At 56.6% G+C, this 18,073-nt stretch overlaps 1 protein-coding gene across 2 annotated transcripts; it reads left to right on the forward strand.

Moving 5' to 3' along the window:
• Positions 1-592: 592 nt before the first annotated feature.
• On the forward strand, positions 593-18,015 carry TPST2 (tyrosylprotein sulfotransferase 2). Of its 2 annotated transcripts, XM_064674854.1 has the most exons (7): positions 593-679; positions 8,535-8,594; positions 11,584-12,486; positions 14,291-14,489; positions 16,141-16,191; positions 16,386-16,434; positions 17,209-18,015. In XM_064674854.1, exons 3-6 carry the CDS (start codon positions 11,651-11,653, stop codon positions 16,413-16,415), a joined length of 1,116 nt encoding a protein of 371 aa, XP_064530924.1. In that variant the 5' UTR covers positions 593-679; positions 8,535-8,594; positions 11,584-11,650; the 3' UTR covers positions 16,416-16,434; positions 17,209-18,015. The 2 variants fall into 2 exon arrangements, with proteins under 2 accessions (XP_064530924.1, XP_064530925.1); XM_064674855.1 differs by lacking the exons at positions 593-679; positions 8,535-8,594 and adding an exon at positions 10,860-10,971.
• The last annotated feature ends 58 nt before the right edge of the window (positions 18,016-18,073 follow it).

The raw sequence follows: 18,073 nt of genomic DNA on the forward strand, positions 1-18,073 counted from the left end.
GGGACCGTCTCGGCTGGGGGGACTCAGGGCACCTCCAGAGCACTCGGACCATGGAGGGCTCCGGGCTCCGTCCGTGCGGCAGGACGGGGGGCTGCGGGCCCGCCGGTGGGATCCACCTGGGAACTAATTAACAGCCGTAACTGCAATCAAAGACCAATTCACTCTCAATGAGTTTTTATTCCCCTCGGACGCTGTCGCTCCGCACCGGGCGCTTCCTCGGCCTCATTCCCCGTTTTCCATCCCGTCCGAGCACCTCGGGTGGCGTTTTCCTGCGCTCCCACGCCGCTCATTAGCGACGGCGGTGATTAATTACAGCGATAGCAGTGACGGCAGCGCTGGCACAGGCAGCAGCACGGGGGCCGGGGGTGACGGTGCAGCTGCGGAGAGCGCGGTCCGGGGCTCTCCCGGGCCCGGGACCCCGCACGGCTGCGGTGCCACGGCCGGTACGGGCACTGCCGCCGGGACCGACACCGGCGCCGGCACGGGCTCGCGCTCCCGCGTGCCGCCCGCGCGCCCCGGGCACGCGCACACAAACACCCGCGCACACGCCCGCGCGCTCCCGGTGCCGCCCGGTGCCTGGGGCGCGCGGCGCACGCGCGGTGCGGCGCGCGGGGATCCCGGCCCCTCGTGCGCGTGACGTCGCCGCGTCTCGCGCCGCTCCGGGCCGGCGGCGGCCCCGGTGAGTGGAGCGGGGGGGGCACCGGGGGGGAACGGGGAGGGGGGGATCGGCCCCGCCCGGCCCCGCCCCGGCACCGTGTGTGTCACCCCGGCTGGCAGGTGACAGCGGCGGGGCTGCGCGGCGGGCGGCGCGCGGTACTCGGTACCGGCGGGCGGTGCGGGCAGCGCGGGCAGGGCTCGGGGCTCGGTGAGTGGCGGAGCGGCGGGGGATGCTCGGTGCGCAGTGCGGGGGGTGCGCGGGTGCACAGAGCGGTGCTCGGAACGGTACTCGGTGCACCGTTCTGGGTGCTCAGAACGGTGCAAGGTGCCCGGTGCAGGATGCTCGGTGCTGGGTGCACGGAGCGGTGCTCGATGCTCAGAGCAGTGCAGAGTGCTCGGTGAGGGATGCTCGGAGTGGTGCAGGGTGTTCGGTGCTGAGTTCACAGAGGGGTGCTGGGTGCTGGGTACACAGGGCAGTGGCCGGTGCAGGGTGTTCCATGCTGGGTTCACGGAGTGGTGGTGAGTGCTGGGAGCAGGACGCTCCGTGCTGGGTTCACGGGGTGGTGCTGGGTGCAGGGTGTGCTGAGGGTGCCACAGGGTGCTCAGTGCACGGTGCAGGATACATGGCAGGTGCCACAGGGTGCTCAGCACGGGGTGCTCCTTGTGCCTTTCTCCCCTTGTTCCTGCTATCTGGCACCCACTCCTCATGCCCCTGCTCCCCTGGCACCTTCCTGGCAGCCCAGCATCAGCCCAGCCGTGCCCCCCATAACCCAAGCATCACCATACAGAAGGGCACCCATAGGCAGGGACTGTCCATCCATCTGGGTGTCCAGAGCTGAACTGGTGTCAGCGCTGCCCTCCCCTGCCAGGGTGAGTGTGGTGGCCCGTGCTGCAGTCAGCTGAGCAGGTGAGCGTCAGGGGCAACCTGCACCTTCAGGTCTTGGTCAGCATCAGCTTCTGCTGTTGGCACAAGAGATGTTTGCAGTGCTGAGGCTGGGGTGGCTGTGGGGTGCAGATCCCTTGGCAAAGGGGGTGCAGGTGGGTGCCCAGGCGGCTGCGTTGGCACCTTGCAGCCCACCCAAAACACTGACGCTGTCCTTGGCTGTGCCCATCTGTCACTTGCCCTGCGTGGCAGGGATGTGACATCCACCCTGTGTCCATAGCAAGCTCAAGTTCTTGGGACTCGTGGCTGGAGCTGCCATCCCAGCACTGTTGACAGTGTGTCCCAGGGTGGGCAGCGTGAGCTGGGCCGATGTCCTCCATGGGCAAAGGGGGGTTTGCATCACATGGACCTTTGCTCTGTCCCTTGCTGTGTTTGTTTGCACACTCAGGCTCTGTCCAAAAACCATCTCACAGCTTGAAACCCCTTAACTTGCCTCCCTTTGCCAGTCAGAGCCACCCTGCCAGCTGCTTGGGTGCACTGTGGGGTGACGAGTCCCCTCTCAGCACAGCAGTGCTGCTCCCTTCTGCTCGGGCACCAGGCAAGGGTGAGTGCAGAGCTCAGAGTGATTGGTGCTAACAGGTTTCCAAATTTGCCGTTGCTTTTCTGGGAACGGTGCAGCGTGCTCGTGGGGAGCTGTCAAGTGCCAACGCAGGTTGCTGCGAGCAGGGTTTGCCATCCTGTGCCTGGTGGCAGCTGATGCTCGGTGGCTGCTGCGTGAGGCGCAGCAGGAGCGGCCGTGCTGTGGTGCCCACAGGGAGCTGAAGGTCTGTGGGGGGCTTACACAATGGGGGCAGCAGCTGAGCTGGGGACCATGTGGGTCCTTCCCAGTGTCACCTGCAGCAGCTGGCACTGGAGGGGCATCACTGCAGGGGGATAAGTGCAGAGTTGTACCCTCCACACTGGTGAGATGTGCCAGGCCAGGGGGTGGGATCTGCCGTGGAGTCTCTGCAGGACACTGGTGGACTCACCAGGACAGGCAGGCCCAGGCCACTGCCGTGCTCTGCCTGTAGGTTTTACAAACTGTATTAGTAATTTCTGTTGCTATTTTAAGGGGATTTTTCCAAAGGCAGTTTGCATTACGGATACGCTGAGCCTTCAGGGATGTGTGGGATGGCAGGAGTGCTGTTAAAATGCAGGGACTGTCAAGAAGATTTTTGGAGAGAGAAAACAAACCCCAGCAGGTGGTTTTATTTGGCACCCTACAGATGCGCCTTCTGATGAATTTGTGATGCCTTGAGGAACCTCAGCCTTGTGCCTCAGCCAGGCGTGTTTCCCTTTGGATTCTGCGGGCAGCGAGTGTGCGGAACGCGGGAGAAGCTTGCCATGGTGTTGGCTGCCTGCTTTGGTTCACAATGTTGTTCAAGCCTCTAGTTCTGCAGTTCTAAACACCTGTCTGCCTCCAATTCTGCAGCAATTCTCTCACAGAAATCCTGTCTCAAGGAGAATAATGCTTTTTTTCCCCCTTTTCGTCTCCAGTCCATCCTGTGCTGGCCTCATGGCGCAGGCAGGAGGGTGTGCTGGGGCTGGCCCTGCTGAGGAGCCTTTTGTCTCCTCACAGGGACAGCAAACAAGAACAGCAGCAGGGGATTGCTCAACCCACAGTGCTCGGAAGTGAAGCAAGTGGCTGGTTCCCATTGTGGATTCCCAGGCCACTGACCCCAAACTGAGACCGGGGACTCCACAGGTGGTTGCAGCATCCAGATGCTTCTCCATGGACAAGTGACCATGGGTGTTTTAGCTCTGGAGCTGCTGCAGCCCGCAGGCTGCTCTGGTGGGGCAGGGGGAAGCAGCCAGGGTTTTTCCAGTGCTCCTGTTCCTGCTCGGTGCTGGGATGGATCCTGCGGTGTGAGTGGCTGTTCCTGGCAGTGGCTGAGCTGCAAGGGGGTTGGGAGAGCAGCTGGTCCCCCTGGCAGCTGTGCTCACAGCTGGCTGAGGGCCAGCGGGGCTGGGTGGCATCCAAGGGAAGGGCACCGAGCAGGGGAAGGGCACCAAGCACAAGGCCTTGGTGCCCAGCATTTGCAGATGCAAGTGGCAGCAGAGGACCAGGGCTCACAGCTGGGCTCCTGCAGACAGGAAAGCACTCGGATGTGCCGTGCAGGGTGGTTTGGCTGACAGTCAGCAGCCACGCAGTCTGGAAGGGTTTGGTTCCGTTTCTTCCTTCCATGGTTTCACAAGGGCTACTCCCGTGCTGGGGCTTGGTGGGGTTCATTTCCTGTCCTTGCTGGGGCTATGCCAGCACACGGCCTTGGGGTGCCGGTGCTTCCCAAAGTTTCTGGCTTTGTGGAAACGCCAAATGCTTGCCCTTGTGGCATCGGTTGTGCCGAGGCCGTCTGGGCCACAGTGGAGATCCGGGGCCTGGTCCATGCTCAGGGTTCCTGAGGCCTCGAGCTGCAGGAAATGGGACAAGGATGAGCAGAGGGGCTGGCAGAGATGAGGTACAGCCGTGTCCCCTCTCCCCTCACTGCCCATGATGAGCAGCAGCCCCTCTGTCCTCCCTGCCCTCCCCTCAGACAGTGCCTCCAGTCCTGGGGCTGCCGCTGCTGCTCCTGCATGGGGAAATAAACCACTTTGATTTTGTTTCTTAAGCAAATTTGAGGTTTTGGGGTTTCTCTTGCAGAAACAACTTTTTATTTGCAAATCCTGATCCTTGTGCGTGCAAGAATAGAGCTTGTTGAGACTTAGGGTTTGGCCTGTGGATTGGGAAAATATTTTTTGAAGATACTTACTGTTTTTTCTAGGAGTTCCTCTAACTTCTCTCTCTCCCTATTGTATGGCAAGCTCTGACCACCCACATTCCCACAGGGAATCTTTGTGCAGTTGTGGGAGGGAAGAGTTGTGTTTGCGTTGGGTGTGGTGAGTGAACACGGGGGCTGCAACCTCCAGTTCCCATCGCCCTGTGCCTCTCTCCTTTGGGGATCCCTGGGGCATACCCTGGCCCTGGGGAGGGAGTTGGAGGGACCTGGTCAGAGGCATGGGGAGGGCTCATGGAACCATCACAGAATTATGGAATGGTTTGGGTTGGAAGGGACCTTAAAGATCTTCTAGTTCAACCTTCTGCCATGGGCAGGGACACCTTCCACTAGACCAGGTTGCTCAGAGCTCCAGCCAGCCTGCCCTTGAACACTTCCAGGGTTGGGGCATCCACAACTTCTCTGGGCAAGGGGAACAGGAGGACAGCTCTGTGTCTCCCGAGAGCCCCCTCATCCAGCTCTGAGCAGGGAGCAGGATGGTGAGCTCCTGGGTCAGGGCACAAGGGGAGCCAGCGAGGGAGCGTCTCTCTGGCTGCAGCGTGCTGCAGTGGCACCTGCGCTGGCTTTGCCTTTGTCCCCCCCGAGGCAGTGACTGCAGAGTAATTAAGGAAAGGTGAAGCTCTGTGGGTTGATTAAAAATCAGGAGCTCTCTCCAAAGCACAGAGCTCATGTCCTGTTTCGGCACAGGCACTTCCGACGTGGAGATGGAGCTGATCTGGTGGCTCCATCCATCACTGGGGGGTCACAGACACCCCTTCTGCTCTGGTCCCCATCCCTCACAGCCCGCAGCATGGAGTGGGGGGCTCTCCCTTCCCCTCCTGTCCCCCCTCACTCGTCTCGGTTCTTCCAGCAGCAGCTCTGCCTCCCCACCCTGCTCCTTGAGCAAAGGGGAGACGTGTCAAGCCCCTTCTCCCCGGCTTTGCTGGAGCCTTGCTGGGGCATGGTGGGCATGGAGCCAGGTGCTGGGTAGGTGCCTCCATGCCCAGCTCCTGCCAGCAGCTTTCACTTTGGGCGTTCCATAATTAATCAGCCACTTTGGGCCGAGGGCCGTTGCCGTCCGGGGTTGGCGGGGTGGATGCTGCGGTTTCCATTGCCGGACCATAAAATGCCATCACTGTGCTTGGAATGAGGGACGGGCAGAGGGAAGATTCTGTAAATTGGTGGGATTTTTATTGTTTGAGGAACACTGTAGCATTGAGCGGGATAATAAAATGTTTTGCTAATCATAACAGCCTTGAGGCGATAAACCAGCCGTCCATTTGTGCTGTGAAATGTCTGTGGATTCTTTGCTGATGTGATTTAGAGCCTGTTGGAGCCAGCTGGTGCACCGTGTCTGTATCCCTGGCCAGGCTCTCTGGGATGGAGTGCTGGGGTGCTCAGCTGGAATCCATAGTGTGGCTCGAGGCTCTCACCTCTCAGGCTTTTCCAAGTGAGAAAGCCAGTGTTTGAAACTGGCACACACTGCCTTAATCCTCAGGGCGTCAGATTCTGCTGGTTTATTTTTCTAGGTACCCAGCAGTGAGAATAAATTCCTCCTTCCCTTCTGAGCCGGTTGTGTGCTAAGATGCAGCTGGAGCATCCTCTGTGTGATTTGGGTGCTTGAACACTTATCCTTGCTGACTTTTGACTGTTTCTTTCAGTTTTATTTGGGATTTTTTTGGATTTTACAGTTTTTTTGGCGGTGCAAATGCAAACCACGGTGCTGCTAGTGCTATTTGGGGATTTTCCAAGGGGCACAGAACCCTGAAGTGCTCTAAACTCCCGGTGTTTTTACTGTGATTGGCCTCTGTTTCTGGTGGATGTTCTGGGTTCATGGCCCGCAGTGCATTTTCAGCTTTAGTCACCAAACCTGTCCTGCTGTCGGTGGTGCTGCTTTTGCCACGTGGTGGCTGAAAGCAGCTTCTTTTGTTGTTGTGTTTGTTTTTTTTTTTTTGAGTGCTGCAGCTTAATTTTGTGCATATCAAAGTGGCTCTGAGGCTCCAGCTGTAGCTCTCCTGCAGCAGAGGTGGGTGCAGAGCCCCTGTTCCACTGCCAGCGCTGCAACATCGATTGGGGTGGGCAGGTTGGACCCTGCTCGCTACAGATGGCTGTCCCACGGGACCAATCCCGATCCATGCCATGCTGGGCGGATGAGCACGCGTTGGGGGTTGTGCAATGGGGCTGACGCTGCACTCGGTGACCGCAGCCGCCCCCGCGGTGCCTCCGTGGGCACCCGGCGGGGATCAGGGCTGTCCCGTGCTCGCTGTGTCCCGGAGCTGCTCATCAGAGTGGGTTAATGCTTTGAAATTTGTTGATCAGCTTTTGTTCGGGCTGCCTGGAAACAGATGGAGAGACGCCTCATGTGTCTGTGTGCCAGCAGTGCCAGCAGCCTGTCCCTTCCTGCTGCCCTCAGTCCCCGACAGCTCTTCCCGGCTTTTTCCTCCTGGAGGCTTGACCGCTCTGCTGTTTGCTGCTGCCCCCTCCAAGCAGGATGGGAGTATCCCTGTCCTGCTAAGGGAGGTACCTGGGAGTTATCAGGTGTTTTGAAATGTGATGTTGCCGCCAGGCAGGGACCAGGAGAAAAAGGGCTGCTGTCATGGCCACCACTTGGCAGTGACAGAGTTGGGCTGAGCTCAGGTTGTGATGAAGCAGTTGTCCTCAGGCAAGCTGTGTTTATTTTTGTAAATGAACTGTAGACTACTAATTAAGTAATTAAATATTGCTGATTTATAAAGATGTGAGTTGGATATATTAGGACATTTCTTGCTGACCACAGTTCCTGCTGCTGTTCCGCCACAAAGGCGCCTCCAGTTCCTCATCCTTTTATTAAGCACCAACAAATTGAGCTCAAATTTTCCAGGCCACACCTACGTCTTTTGGGGAAGCTGCAGTTAGTGACAATCATTTCTGGGAATGTTTTAAAGAAAAATGCAGCTTCTGATCGTATGGAGCTTCTTGTAGACACTGTTTTTGCGGTTGTTTTCACACTTTAAAAAATGGGGTCGATGTTGTTTCATCACTCCAGGTGGTGCTGGGCCCGGCGGTGCTGGCACACGGGGCTGTTCCCGGTGCTGCTGGTGGTTTACCCGCTCCCACCGCAGGTGCTGGGTCATGAGGCTGTGGTTGCTCAGAGCTCAGTGCTGGAGCCCGGCTGGCAGTGACACCCTGCACAGTGTCAGGAAGGAAGTCAGCAAAGCGAGTGCATGTCCGTGTGTCTGTCTGTGTGTGTCTGTGCACAGGCAGGAGCTGGAGCTGTTTCCGGAGCGGGGTGTCTTGAGGTGGGCTGTTAAACTGCTGCTGTTCCCTGATCCAGAGCATTTGTGGCACTGCAGAAGTGCATCCAGGGATGCAAATGCTGCTCCGTGGGCATGCAGCCTCGTCCAGAGCTGAAATCCCATGGTCCATGGAGGCCAGGCCAGAATCCAGCAGGAAGCCTGGCAGGGAAGAAGGGCAGCATGTGCACTGCGGATAAGGCCTCCCGAAGTTCATGCTGGGTGGAGTTTCCCTCTGGTTTCTCATTGATGCTGAAGCAGAGGGGCTGGTGACACTCGATGGCAGGAGAGGAGGAGACTTGAGTGTCTGGAATAGCAATTAATGTCTGTCCTTGAAATGTTCTAAAAAACATCCTCCGAGGCCGGGACACTGTCATGTATTGAGGGGCAGCTGACTGGGAAGGGCCAAGTGGCAGCAGCCCTATGACAAGCCAGCGCCCTGTGCACCCACTGTGATCCTTGGAGCAGAGTGACATCCTCCCATCCAGCTGGGTCCGGCCCCTCGGGGTGCTCTGCTGCAGCGCAGTGTCTCTGAGCTGTCCCTGGGATGTGCCTGCAGGGTGGCTCCAGCCAAGGCACTGCAGGCAGCTGCCGGGCTCCCCGGGGAGGGGGCAATCCCTGTGGTGCAGGTGCCATGTCCTTGTGGGAAACCTGGTGTACAGGGGTTCGGCTCCCTACCTGGAGGGATTCATGTGCTCTGAGGGGCTGGTGCTGCTGCCTTGGGGGGTGGTGAGGCTGGAGAGAGCTTTGTTCCTTGGGCTGGAGCCGGGAGGTCCTGGCAGCATGGGCAGCTTCTGGTGCCAAGGCTTTGCTGGGACCACCTTTCCCTGGGAGGGACGAGAGGGAGGCTGTGGGCAGGAGTGGAAGGTGCCAAGGAGGAGAGCACATATGTGCAATAAATAAATCAACATTATGGCTTCTCTTCCCCATCAGGTGTTCTGGAGGTTGCAGCATGAAGCTCGGCTAGCAGCAAAATGACCTTATGGGGGCAAGGTAAGCACACATGGGTTGTTGGTTCCCCTGGGATGCTGGGTGAATGTTTCACATCTGTCCACACCAGCACTGGTGCCCAATGAATACTGTTGCCTTCACAAGCTGACAGGAGGTGGTGTAAGCCTTATTCATGCTAATGGTTCATCAGCATGTGAATAGGGAAGGCTCTGTGCCTGTAGGACCTCTTGTCACTCTGCTGTCACTTCCCTGCTGGTTTCCATCCTCCCCCATGCTCTGGGTGCCAGCCTTGCCCTGATGGTGGTGAGGGATGGAGCCCCTGGCTGTGGGTCACAGCCCCTCCCTGTCCCCTGGTGTCCAAGCAGCACTCGGGGGACTTCAGCCTGGGGTTGGCTGCTGGTACTTTGATTTCTGCTCCCATGTCTCCAGTGCCTGCCATGATGTGCTAGAGAAGCCCCCGAGAGCTCCCTAATTCCTGCTGGAGTGAGAAGCTCTCAGAGCCAGTTTGGGAATCTGAACGACTGTTGTCTCTGGAAGGGTTGTCTTTGATCAGACAGCTATGCGCCTAATTATGCCATGATTCCACCACAGTGTCTGCTCTGGAGGAAATGACCCATCCCTCTTCCCTCACAGACTAATGAGCCCCATATATTTTAGGAAATTCTTAACAGAGAATTGCACAAAGAGTTGAGAGCCAGCCGGGCTGTTTGTGGTTGCTCCCAGCCTGCTGCCAGACGTGCTCGTGGGTATTGTTCAGCCCACCTGGCACACCAGGATGATCCCACTGGAGAAGTTTGTTCCATTCCAGCCCTCCCAGGGCCTGTGGCTGCCATGCAGGAGCAGAGGCAGAGTCCCAGAGCACAACAGTGAGGAGAAGCCATGCTCCTGTGGGCAGCTTCCTTTTCTGCTGCTTCATGGATTGAGAGCTTCCCCACACTGGTGGTGTTGGGTGGGAGTGGGGGGGCTGTGTCCCTGCCCACCAGACAGGCAGGACAGTCCCCAGGCACACAGAATCATTTAGGTTGCAAAAGACCTTCAGGATCATTGAGTCCAACCTGTGACCCATCACCACCTTGTCAACCAGACCAGAGCACTGAGTGCCACATCCAGTCATTCCTTGGACACCTCAGGGGATGGGGGCTCCACCCTGAGCAGCCCATTCCAGTGCTTGACCACCCTTTCTGTAACGAAATTCCTCCTGATGTCCAACCTGAACCTCCCTGGCAGAGCTCGAGGCCGTGTCCTGCTTGTGGTGCTGGTACCGCAGCCCCCGGCACTCAACATGAGCACATGAGCGAGTCCCTTTGTTCCCTCCGCAGCTCAGATGAAGCTGCTGGAGCATCTCGGTGGGAACTGCTCCCTGTCAGCTGTTTTTTGGGAGAACAGAGTACTTCTGTGCTCCAGCCTCTTTTCACACTGCAGCCTTTCCTGCTAATTAGCCTGTCTTGGTCTGCATCACCCTAATTATTCCAGTTGGCCCTAAATCCTGCAATCCACTGCCATCCTTTGAAATGGGTCTTGTGGCATTTGCATTTATTTTTGGGTGAACATCTGAATATATTTACATGACTGAAATAGATGAAGATAGCAGGAAGGAGCAACACTTGCCTTGTTAATGGCTCTGACTCTGCTTGGTGCTGCAAAAATACCAGAGCTGTCGGGTATCCCTCTGATCTACATCCCAAGAAAGCCACACACTTTTATCTGAGACCTGGGGATGCAGTTGAGACTGTTTAACCTGGGTATGTCACTGAGCAGCTGGCCAAGATGGACCAGGTAGTAAAGAGCCACAAAAATAGTTTGGTGGTGATGTTACTGTGCTGCTGGGCTGGGAAAGTGTGTCCCTGGGCTGGCACAGGGGCTCTGCCTGGGCAGAAGTGGATAAACACCAAGTGGGCAGATGGGAACAATGGAGTGGGATGTCAGGGGCTGGAAGGGGGGAGCAGAGCAAGTCCCCAAGTGCTTGGAAGGGAGGGCAGGGGCAGGGAGGCTGCCGGGCTCCGGGCTCTCTCCTGCCTGCTCCCTGCTCTGCACGGGCCGCTGCGCAGTGTGCTCCTTCGGGAAAGAGTTGATAGGAGAGAACACTTTTCTGGAGCAGTTCTTTGGCCTGTCAGCAAAACAGAATGCTCGGACGGCCCGTTCCTTCCACTCCATTCAGCTCCCGCCCCAGCCACATAATCACAAAGAACTGGAAATCCTGGGGTGAGCCCAGGGTAGGATTGCAAAACCTGAACTCGCAACTGGGGCGGATGGGGGGAGGGGGTGGGAAGCGGTGCCAGCCTTCCCGGGAGTCCCTCTGGGCACGCAGCAGAGCTGGGCACTCGCAGAGGCTGCAGCCTTCCTGCTGGATGTCCTACCGAGCCCTGGAAAACCCAAAGAGTCTTCGTGCCAGATGAAGTTTCAAGGATTTCTCCGTCAGGTCAGTCTCCGGAGGCAGGGCAGGGTGTTGAACACTGTGTGTAGCTGTTCACTGTCAGATGGTTGAGTTTCTCAGTGTTTCATTCTAACGGCTTCTCCTGACTCAGACACTTAAGATTTGCATGAGAGGCGTTTGTTTTTCTATTATTTCAGCTTCCCCCTCCCTTTTGACCGCAGGGTTAAACTAAAGAAAATGTAGGAAGGAGGCAGGTGGCTGAAATGTGAGCAGTGGTGGAGTGCTGACTCGGGTTTGGGAGGAATAACTTTAGGGAGGGTTTGGGCTTCATCTGGCATGTGACAGGCTCTCTGTAAAGATTTTCTTTAAGGACTCAGTGGGTATACATGGCCCCTCCTCTCCAAAACATTCCTGGAGCTTTGCTCCAGCTGTAAACCTGTGTTTCTGAGAACACAAACAGCACAGAAATTGTCTCTTTGGGTGTGCACTGACAGAGACTTTAATTACCTGCTGGGTGGAAGGCAGCGAGTCTGGGAGTTGCTGATAAGTGAGCGAGATGATGAAATCCTGGATGGTGTCAGCATCCCTCTGGAGCCAGGCTGGATTCTGGGCTGGAGTGTGGGTCCTGCTCCTCTGACCATGCCATTTCTCTTGCAGATGCCCGTGGGGTTGGACACTTGCTAGCTGAGAGCTGAAGTCCCCAGCCTGTGCCCAGGAGAGCAGGATGCGGGTCACCATGCGGAGGGTGCTGCTGGTGCTGGGCTCGGTGGCTGCCTTGATGGTGACTCTGCACCTTGGCCATCAGGTTCTGGAGTGCCAGCAGGTCCTGAGCGAGAGGAGGCACAGGCTGATGAGACCCGAGAACGAGGAGCTGGTCATGATGGACGCCAACCACGTCGAGTACCGTTACAGCAAGGACATGCCCCTGATCTTCATCGGGGGGGTCCCACGCAGCGGCACCACGCTCATGAGGGCCATGCTGGACGCCCACCCCGAGGTGCGCTGCGGGGAGGAGACCCGCATCATCCCCCGCGTGCTGGCCATGCGCCAGGCCTGGTCCAAGTCCGGGCGGGAGAAGATGCGCCTGGACGAGGCGGGGGTGACGGACCAGGTCCTGGACGCCGCCATGCAGGCCTTCATCCTGGAAGTGATCGCCAAGCACGGCGAGCCCGCCAGGTACTTGTGCAACAAGGACCCCTTCACGCTCAAGTCCTCTGTCTACCTGTCCAGGCTGTTCCCCAATTCCAAATTCCTCCTGATGGTGCGGGATGGCCGGGCCTCAGTGCACTCCATGATCACACGGAAAGTGACAATCGCGGGCTTTGACCTGAACAGCTACCGGGACTGCCTGACCAAGTGGAACAAAGCCATCGAGGTGATGTACTCCCAGTGCCTGGAGGTCGGCCGGGCCCGCTGCCTGCCCGTCTACTACGAGCAGCTGGTGCTGCACCCCGAGCAGTCCATGCACAACATCATGAAGTTCCTGGACATCTCCTGGAGCGACACGGTGCTGCACCACGAGGAGCTCATTGGGAAGCCTGGTGGGGTGTCGCTTTCCAAGTGAGTCTCAGCTCCTTCCTCAGCTTTTCAAGAAGCATTTTCATTACACGAATCAGGTCAAGGCTAAAACTGGGGGCAAAGCTGTGTTGCTGGTGTTTTTGTGTGATTTTGGGGGGCAGAAGGAGCAACACATCAGTTGTACTGCAATAGGGTTTGTGTTTCTGAGTAAGAGATGGTTTTAATGCTCCCAATCTGTTGTACTCCACAGAGCAGCTTGTCAAGCAAGGATTTCAGGAGCAGGTGACTGTTTAATCTCTCTTGACACTGCAGAAATTATTTCAGTCTCTAATTTGGAAAGAACTGCTTGCTCTGAAACGTGAGCTCTTTAATGCCTCTTTCTCTACCCGTCCTCAGATGCCTCCTCAGTGTGATTAGTTGTGCTGCTAATGATGATGAGCAGCAGTTCTTGCCAGGTCTGGGGCTGGTATTGCAGAATCAAAGCAATCCCTGCTCCGTGGAGGCACACCCAGCACTCCCTCCTGGCCTCTCTGTGTGTTGGGGGTGTTTACCTGCTCCCACTTTCTTTTCCTCTTTTAATGCTTTTTCTTTTCTAAGTGAAAGGCTTAAGTCAGGCTTAGCAAAATGTAATCAGCTGTGTAAGGGAATTATCCGAGTCTCCGTATCAATTGCTGGTGCCCCGGTGGTGAGGGCAGCAGGAGCCAGGGGGGATGTGCAGCTGCTCCGGTGCTCTGGGATGCCGTGGGTGTGCAGCCGGCTCTGCTTCCCTGTTTGCTCTGAGGAAATCTTGCCCAGATTCCTTAAACAGATAAGATTTTGGATTTCCCTAGAGGCCCTGTGGTGCATCTGTGCTACAGCCCACACATCTTACATTATTTTCCTGTAGTAAGGAGAGGTGTCCTGGTAACACCCTGACCCCAGTGAAGGATGAATCCCCCCTCTAGGACAAGAGGAAGCAGTCTCAAGTTGTGCTGGGAGAGATTTAGATTGGGTCTTTTGGAAAATTTCTTCATGGATAGAGTGGTCAGGCATTGGAACAAGTTTCCCAGGGCGGTGGTGGAGTCACTCTTGCTGAAAGTGTTCAGAGACACGTGGATGTGGTGCTTAGGGGCACGGTTAGTGGTGGCTTTGGCAATGATGGGGGAACAGCTGGAATTGATGATCTTAGAGGGCTTTTCCAGCCTTAATGATTCCATGATTCTATACAGGGGGACCCCACCTCTGGGGCTGTGCAACCCCCTGCTGGGTGTGCTCCCCCAGATCAGGGCTGTGAGGGGACAGGGTTGCCCTGGGACTGCCCCTCTGTGCCTCACCCTGGCTCTGCCTCAGGTGTGCCTGGCAGGTGATGACTGTTTGTGTCCTGGGAGTGGAAGGGACATGTTGGGGCTGGTCAGCCTGGAGAAGAGAAGGTTGTGTAGAGACCTCACAGTACCTCCCAGGATCTGGAGGGAAGCCAGTGAGGGACTGTTCATCAGGGACTGTAGTGACAGGACAAGGGCGAATGGCTTCAATTTGAAATGGGGGAAATTTAGGTCAGATTTAGGGAAGAAATTCTTCCCTGTGAGGGTGGTGAGGCCCTGGCACAGGGTGCCCAGAGAAGCTGTGGCTGCCACATCCCTGGAAGTGTTCCAGGCCAGGTTGGACGGGGGTTGGTCTAGTGGAAGATGTCCCTGCCCATGGCAGAGGGGTAGGATAGGATGAGCTCTAAAGTCCCTTCCTACCCAAACCAGTCTGTGATTTGATGTTGAGGTGACAGTGAGCCTGGCTGAGGCTGCTCTGTGTGACCCCAGCACGTGTGTGAAATCCAACTTTAGTGTCTTTTGGTTTTTTTATTTCTTTTCCCCAGGATAGAAAGATCCACAGACCAGGTGATCAAGCCGGTGAACATGGAGGCGTTATCTAAATGGATCGGGCACATCCCAGGGGATGTGCTGCAGGACATGGCCCACATCGCCCCGATGCTCGCCAGGCTGGGCTACGACCCCTACGCCAACCCCCCCAACTACGGCCACCCCGACCCCCTGGTTGTCAACAACACACACAGGGTGAGTGTCACTGCCATGGGGGAGCAGAGCTGGGGGGCTCACAGAGCCCCTGGAGCAGAGGAGGCTGCTGAGCCAGGTCAGGAGAGAGCAGGGGGGAAATGGACATAGAATCCCAGAATCACTGAGGCTGGAAAAGACCTCCAAGACCACTGAGTCCAACCTGTGCCTGATCCCCACCTTGTCACCCAGCCCAAAGCACTGAGTGACACATGGACACCTCCAGGGATGGGGACTCCACCACTTCCCTGGGCAGCTCCTTTTAATGGCTGACAACTCTTTCTGTGAAAACATTCCTCCTGATGTCCAACCTCCCCTGGAACAGCTTGAGGCCATTTCCTCTTGTCCTGTTCTTGTTCCCTGGGAGCAGAGCCCGACCACCCCCGGCTCCCTCTCCTGTCAGGGAAGGTCCCCCCTGAGCCTCCTTTTCTCCAGGCTGAGCCCCCCAGCTCCCTCAGCCACTCCTGATGCTCCATACACTTTCCCAGCTCCGTTCCCTTTTCTGAACACGCTCCAGCACCTCATTGTCTGTCTTGGAATGAGGGGTCCAGACCTGGACACACGATTTGAGGTGCAGTCTTCTCCTTGGGAAGGCTGGGAATGGCTGAAGCTCCCCCAAGGTGGTTCCAGCCCAGCTGCGTGTTCCGGGTGGAGCCTGATGGGGCTCATGCTGACGGTGCTGCCGATGGTTTTGTGGTGGTGTTTGTTTGTGGTGCTGTGGCAGATCCTGACTTGTCCCTCCCTGCCCCAGCCCTGCTCCTGAACCCCGGTGTGGGCGTTCCTGGTGTGTGCTGATGGTTTCTTTGGGCACTGTACCCTGGCTGGGACCTGGGACAACATTCTGGCTGTGCTGTGTCTGTGTGTAGCTCCACAGCCACTCCCGTGCTCTCACCAGGAACACACGTGGAGGCTTGGAATGCCTTTGGGCAAAACCAACAGATTTTTCCTTTTTTTTTTTGAATATTGACTCATGTCCCTGGAGCAGAACAAGAAGGAAGGAGCTGCAGTCCCAGCCAGCAGTTAGGAGGCAGAGGGAGGTTCCCATGTTTGGGGTGGGGCTCTGCAGCCCCCCAGTTCCCTGGGACAGTGCTCATGGATGAGGTGTCCTTTGTCATGGTGGTGGGAGCAGGGTGGGACCAGTCCCCAGGGTGCTGTAGGCAGGCAGGGAAGTGGCAGCACTGACTGGGAGGTGGGAAGAGCTTCCCTGGAACTGCTCTGTACTCCCAGCACTCTGGTCTCTCACAGCTCCTCAGTGCCTGCTGAGAGCTGTCCTGGGACACGGGTGGTTTGGGGGAACATCTGCCCTGGGCAGGGTCAGGGCCACTCTGGGTCTCTGATATGGACCTTTCAGTGGTTTTTGGATGAATTTGGAGAATTGGCATGGTGGTAAAACCAAAACGTTGTCCCCTCTCAGACTAAGGGGGGAATTGGGAATTGCTTGTGTCGGTTCCCTGCTCCCTGTCTTTATAGTCAAAAAGGATGAAACCTCCCGTCTTTGCCCTGATATGACCCCATGATGTAGATCAAACTCCCATCAGGGTGTTCCACCTGGTTCAGGTGTCCTGGGACATGGGACACATGGAATGGGGTGGATTGGCTGATGCTCGTGGAGCCACTGCCCCAGAAGGGTCATTCCAGGTTCTCTTTCCCACAGGTTTTAAAGGGGGATTATAAAACACCGGCCAATCTGAAAGGTCACCTGCAGGTAAGAGTCTGGTGTGCCCTGGGGGGTTGTGTTTTTGGGTTAATCTGGGGTGTCTGGTCCCTGCCTCCCTCCTAGGGGTGTCTGCAGGCTGGGAATGTCCCTGCTCCCTTCCCTCAGGGAACGTCCCTGCTCCCTTTCCTGGGGAATGCAGATGGTGGCTCAGAGCTGACCCTTCTGTTTCTGGGTTATTTCAGGTCACTCAGAACACGTCATCTTCTCACTAAGAAAATTAATGATTTCCAGGTAAGACCCTTGTAATTTTGGGATTTGGGCGAATCTGCCCACATTGCTCCAGGATTGGCATTTGGTTTGTGTAATTTCTGTGGATTAGCCAGGGCTCCAGGCACGCTTCTGATGCCAAAGATCATTCACAGTTGCCTTAGATCTTCCAAACAATGCTGCTGTGTGGGACCATTTGTCAGGATTTCTCTTCCTGAGCTCTGGGAACAGGCTTAAAGCAGCCAAATGAGAATCAGCCACTTGGGAGGGTCATTGCTGCCTGTCCCCACAGGCAGCACAGGGAGGGGATGTGGAATGCATGGATGGGCTGAGCTGTTCCCCAGCTGCCTCCAAGGACGTGCCATGGACCTGAGGAAGGGGATAGAAAACAAAGGGAAACATGATGGGAAACAAAGATGCTGCCTTGGGCTTCTGCTCCAGAGACAACTGTTGACGTGTTGGATGTTTTTCCCTCTCTACCCTCTGCGCTAAAGCATAAAATGTCATTTTTGGTGCTAAAACTGACCCTTTGAAAACTAATTCCTGTGTGAAAGCAGTTGGTTCAGCTAGAAGAAGATCAGAAGTGCTGAGAGAGGATCAGGAATTGTGTGTCCAATGTCCTGGGCTGGGATTTGGTTCCTTGCTGACTGTGTTTTGTGTCACAGGGGCTTTAAACCATCTGTTGGGCACTGCTGTGCTGGTGTGTGGGATCCTGCTCCTGAGGGGATCCTGTTCCCGAGGAGATCCTGCCCCTGAGGGGATCCTGCCCTGTGTTCTCCCTGTGTTTCTCTCTTCCAGAACGTTGCAAATGGCCTTTTGTTGCCCAAGAAGGAAGAGTTTGCACTGGCCCGTGGAAATCGGTTCTCCAAGCATATTGCTTGCTCCTACTGTTGCCAAATGACTGCGCTCCAGGAATGTATTTGCATTTATTTGCAAAGGCCAAATGTGCTCCACAGCGGGAATGTCCTCGGCCTCTCCCAGCGCTCCGTGGGAAAAGCAGCTGTGGGAATCCAGGCTTGGGGGTGGCGGGAGGAGGTTCCGTGTGTGCCGTGGCCGGAGGACTCATTACATCTCGTATCAGTGTCTTGTGACGCCGTTCCCTGTTCCTGGGAACAGCCCTCCCAGCACTGCTGTTCTGTATTCCTGGGGTCAGGAACAGCCACCCTGGTCCTGCTGTTCTGTATTCCTTGGATTGGGAACAGCCACCCTGGTCCTGCTGTTCCCTGTTCCCAGGGTGGGGAACAGCCCTCCCAGCACTGCTGTTCTGTATTTCTGGGGTTGGGAACAGCCATCTTGGCCACGCTGTTCCCTAATTCCAGGGTTGTGAACAGTCATCCTGGGCCTGTTGTTCCTTATTCCCACGGTTAGGATCAGCCATCCTGGTCCTGCCATTCCCTGTTCCCAGGCTCAAGAACAGCCGCCCTGTCCCTGCTGTTCCCAATTCCCAGGGTCAGGAATAGCACCCTGGCCCTGCAGAGACTTTGTGGTGCGCGTGCCCCCCTCCCCACACCCCCTCCCTGACCCTGCAGAGGCTATTGCAGAGTTAATATATGGCCCCCCTGCCCCCGGTGTCGGACACCATTAAAGTGTTGGTTTGATATTTAATATTTAATGTTTCAATATTTGATATTTGACAGCGCGGGCTCCGCCTCCCCCCCATACT

Source organism: Pseudopipra pipra, chromosome 18 (assembly GCF_036250125.1).
Source record: "Pseudopipra pipra isolate bDixPip1 chromosome 18, bDixPip1.hap1, whole genome shotgun sequence".
NCBI lineage: Eukaryota > Metazoa > Chordata > Aves > Passeriformes > Pipridae > Pseudopipra > Pseudopipra pipra.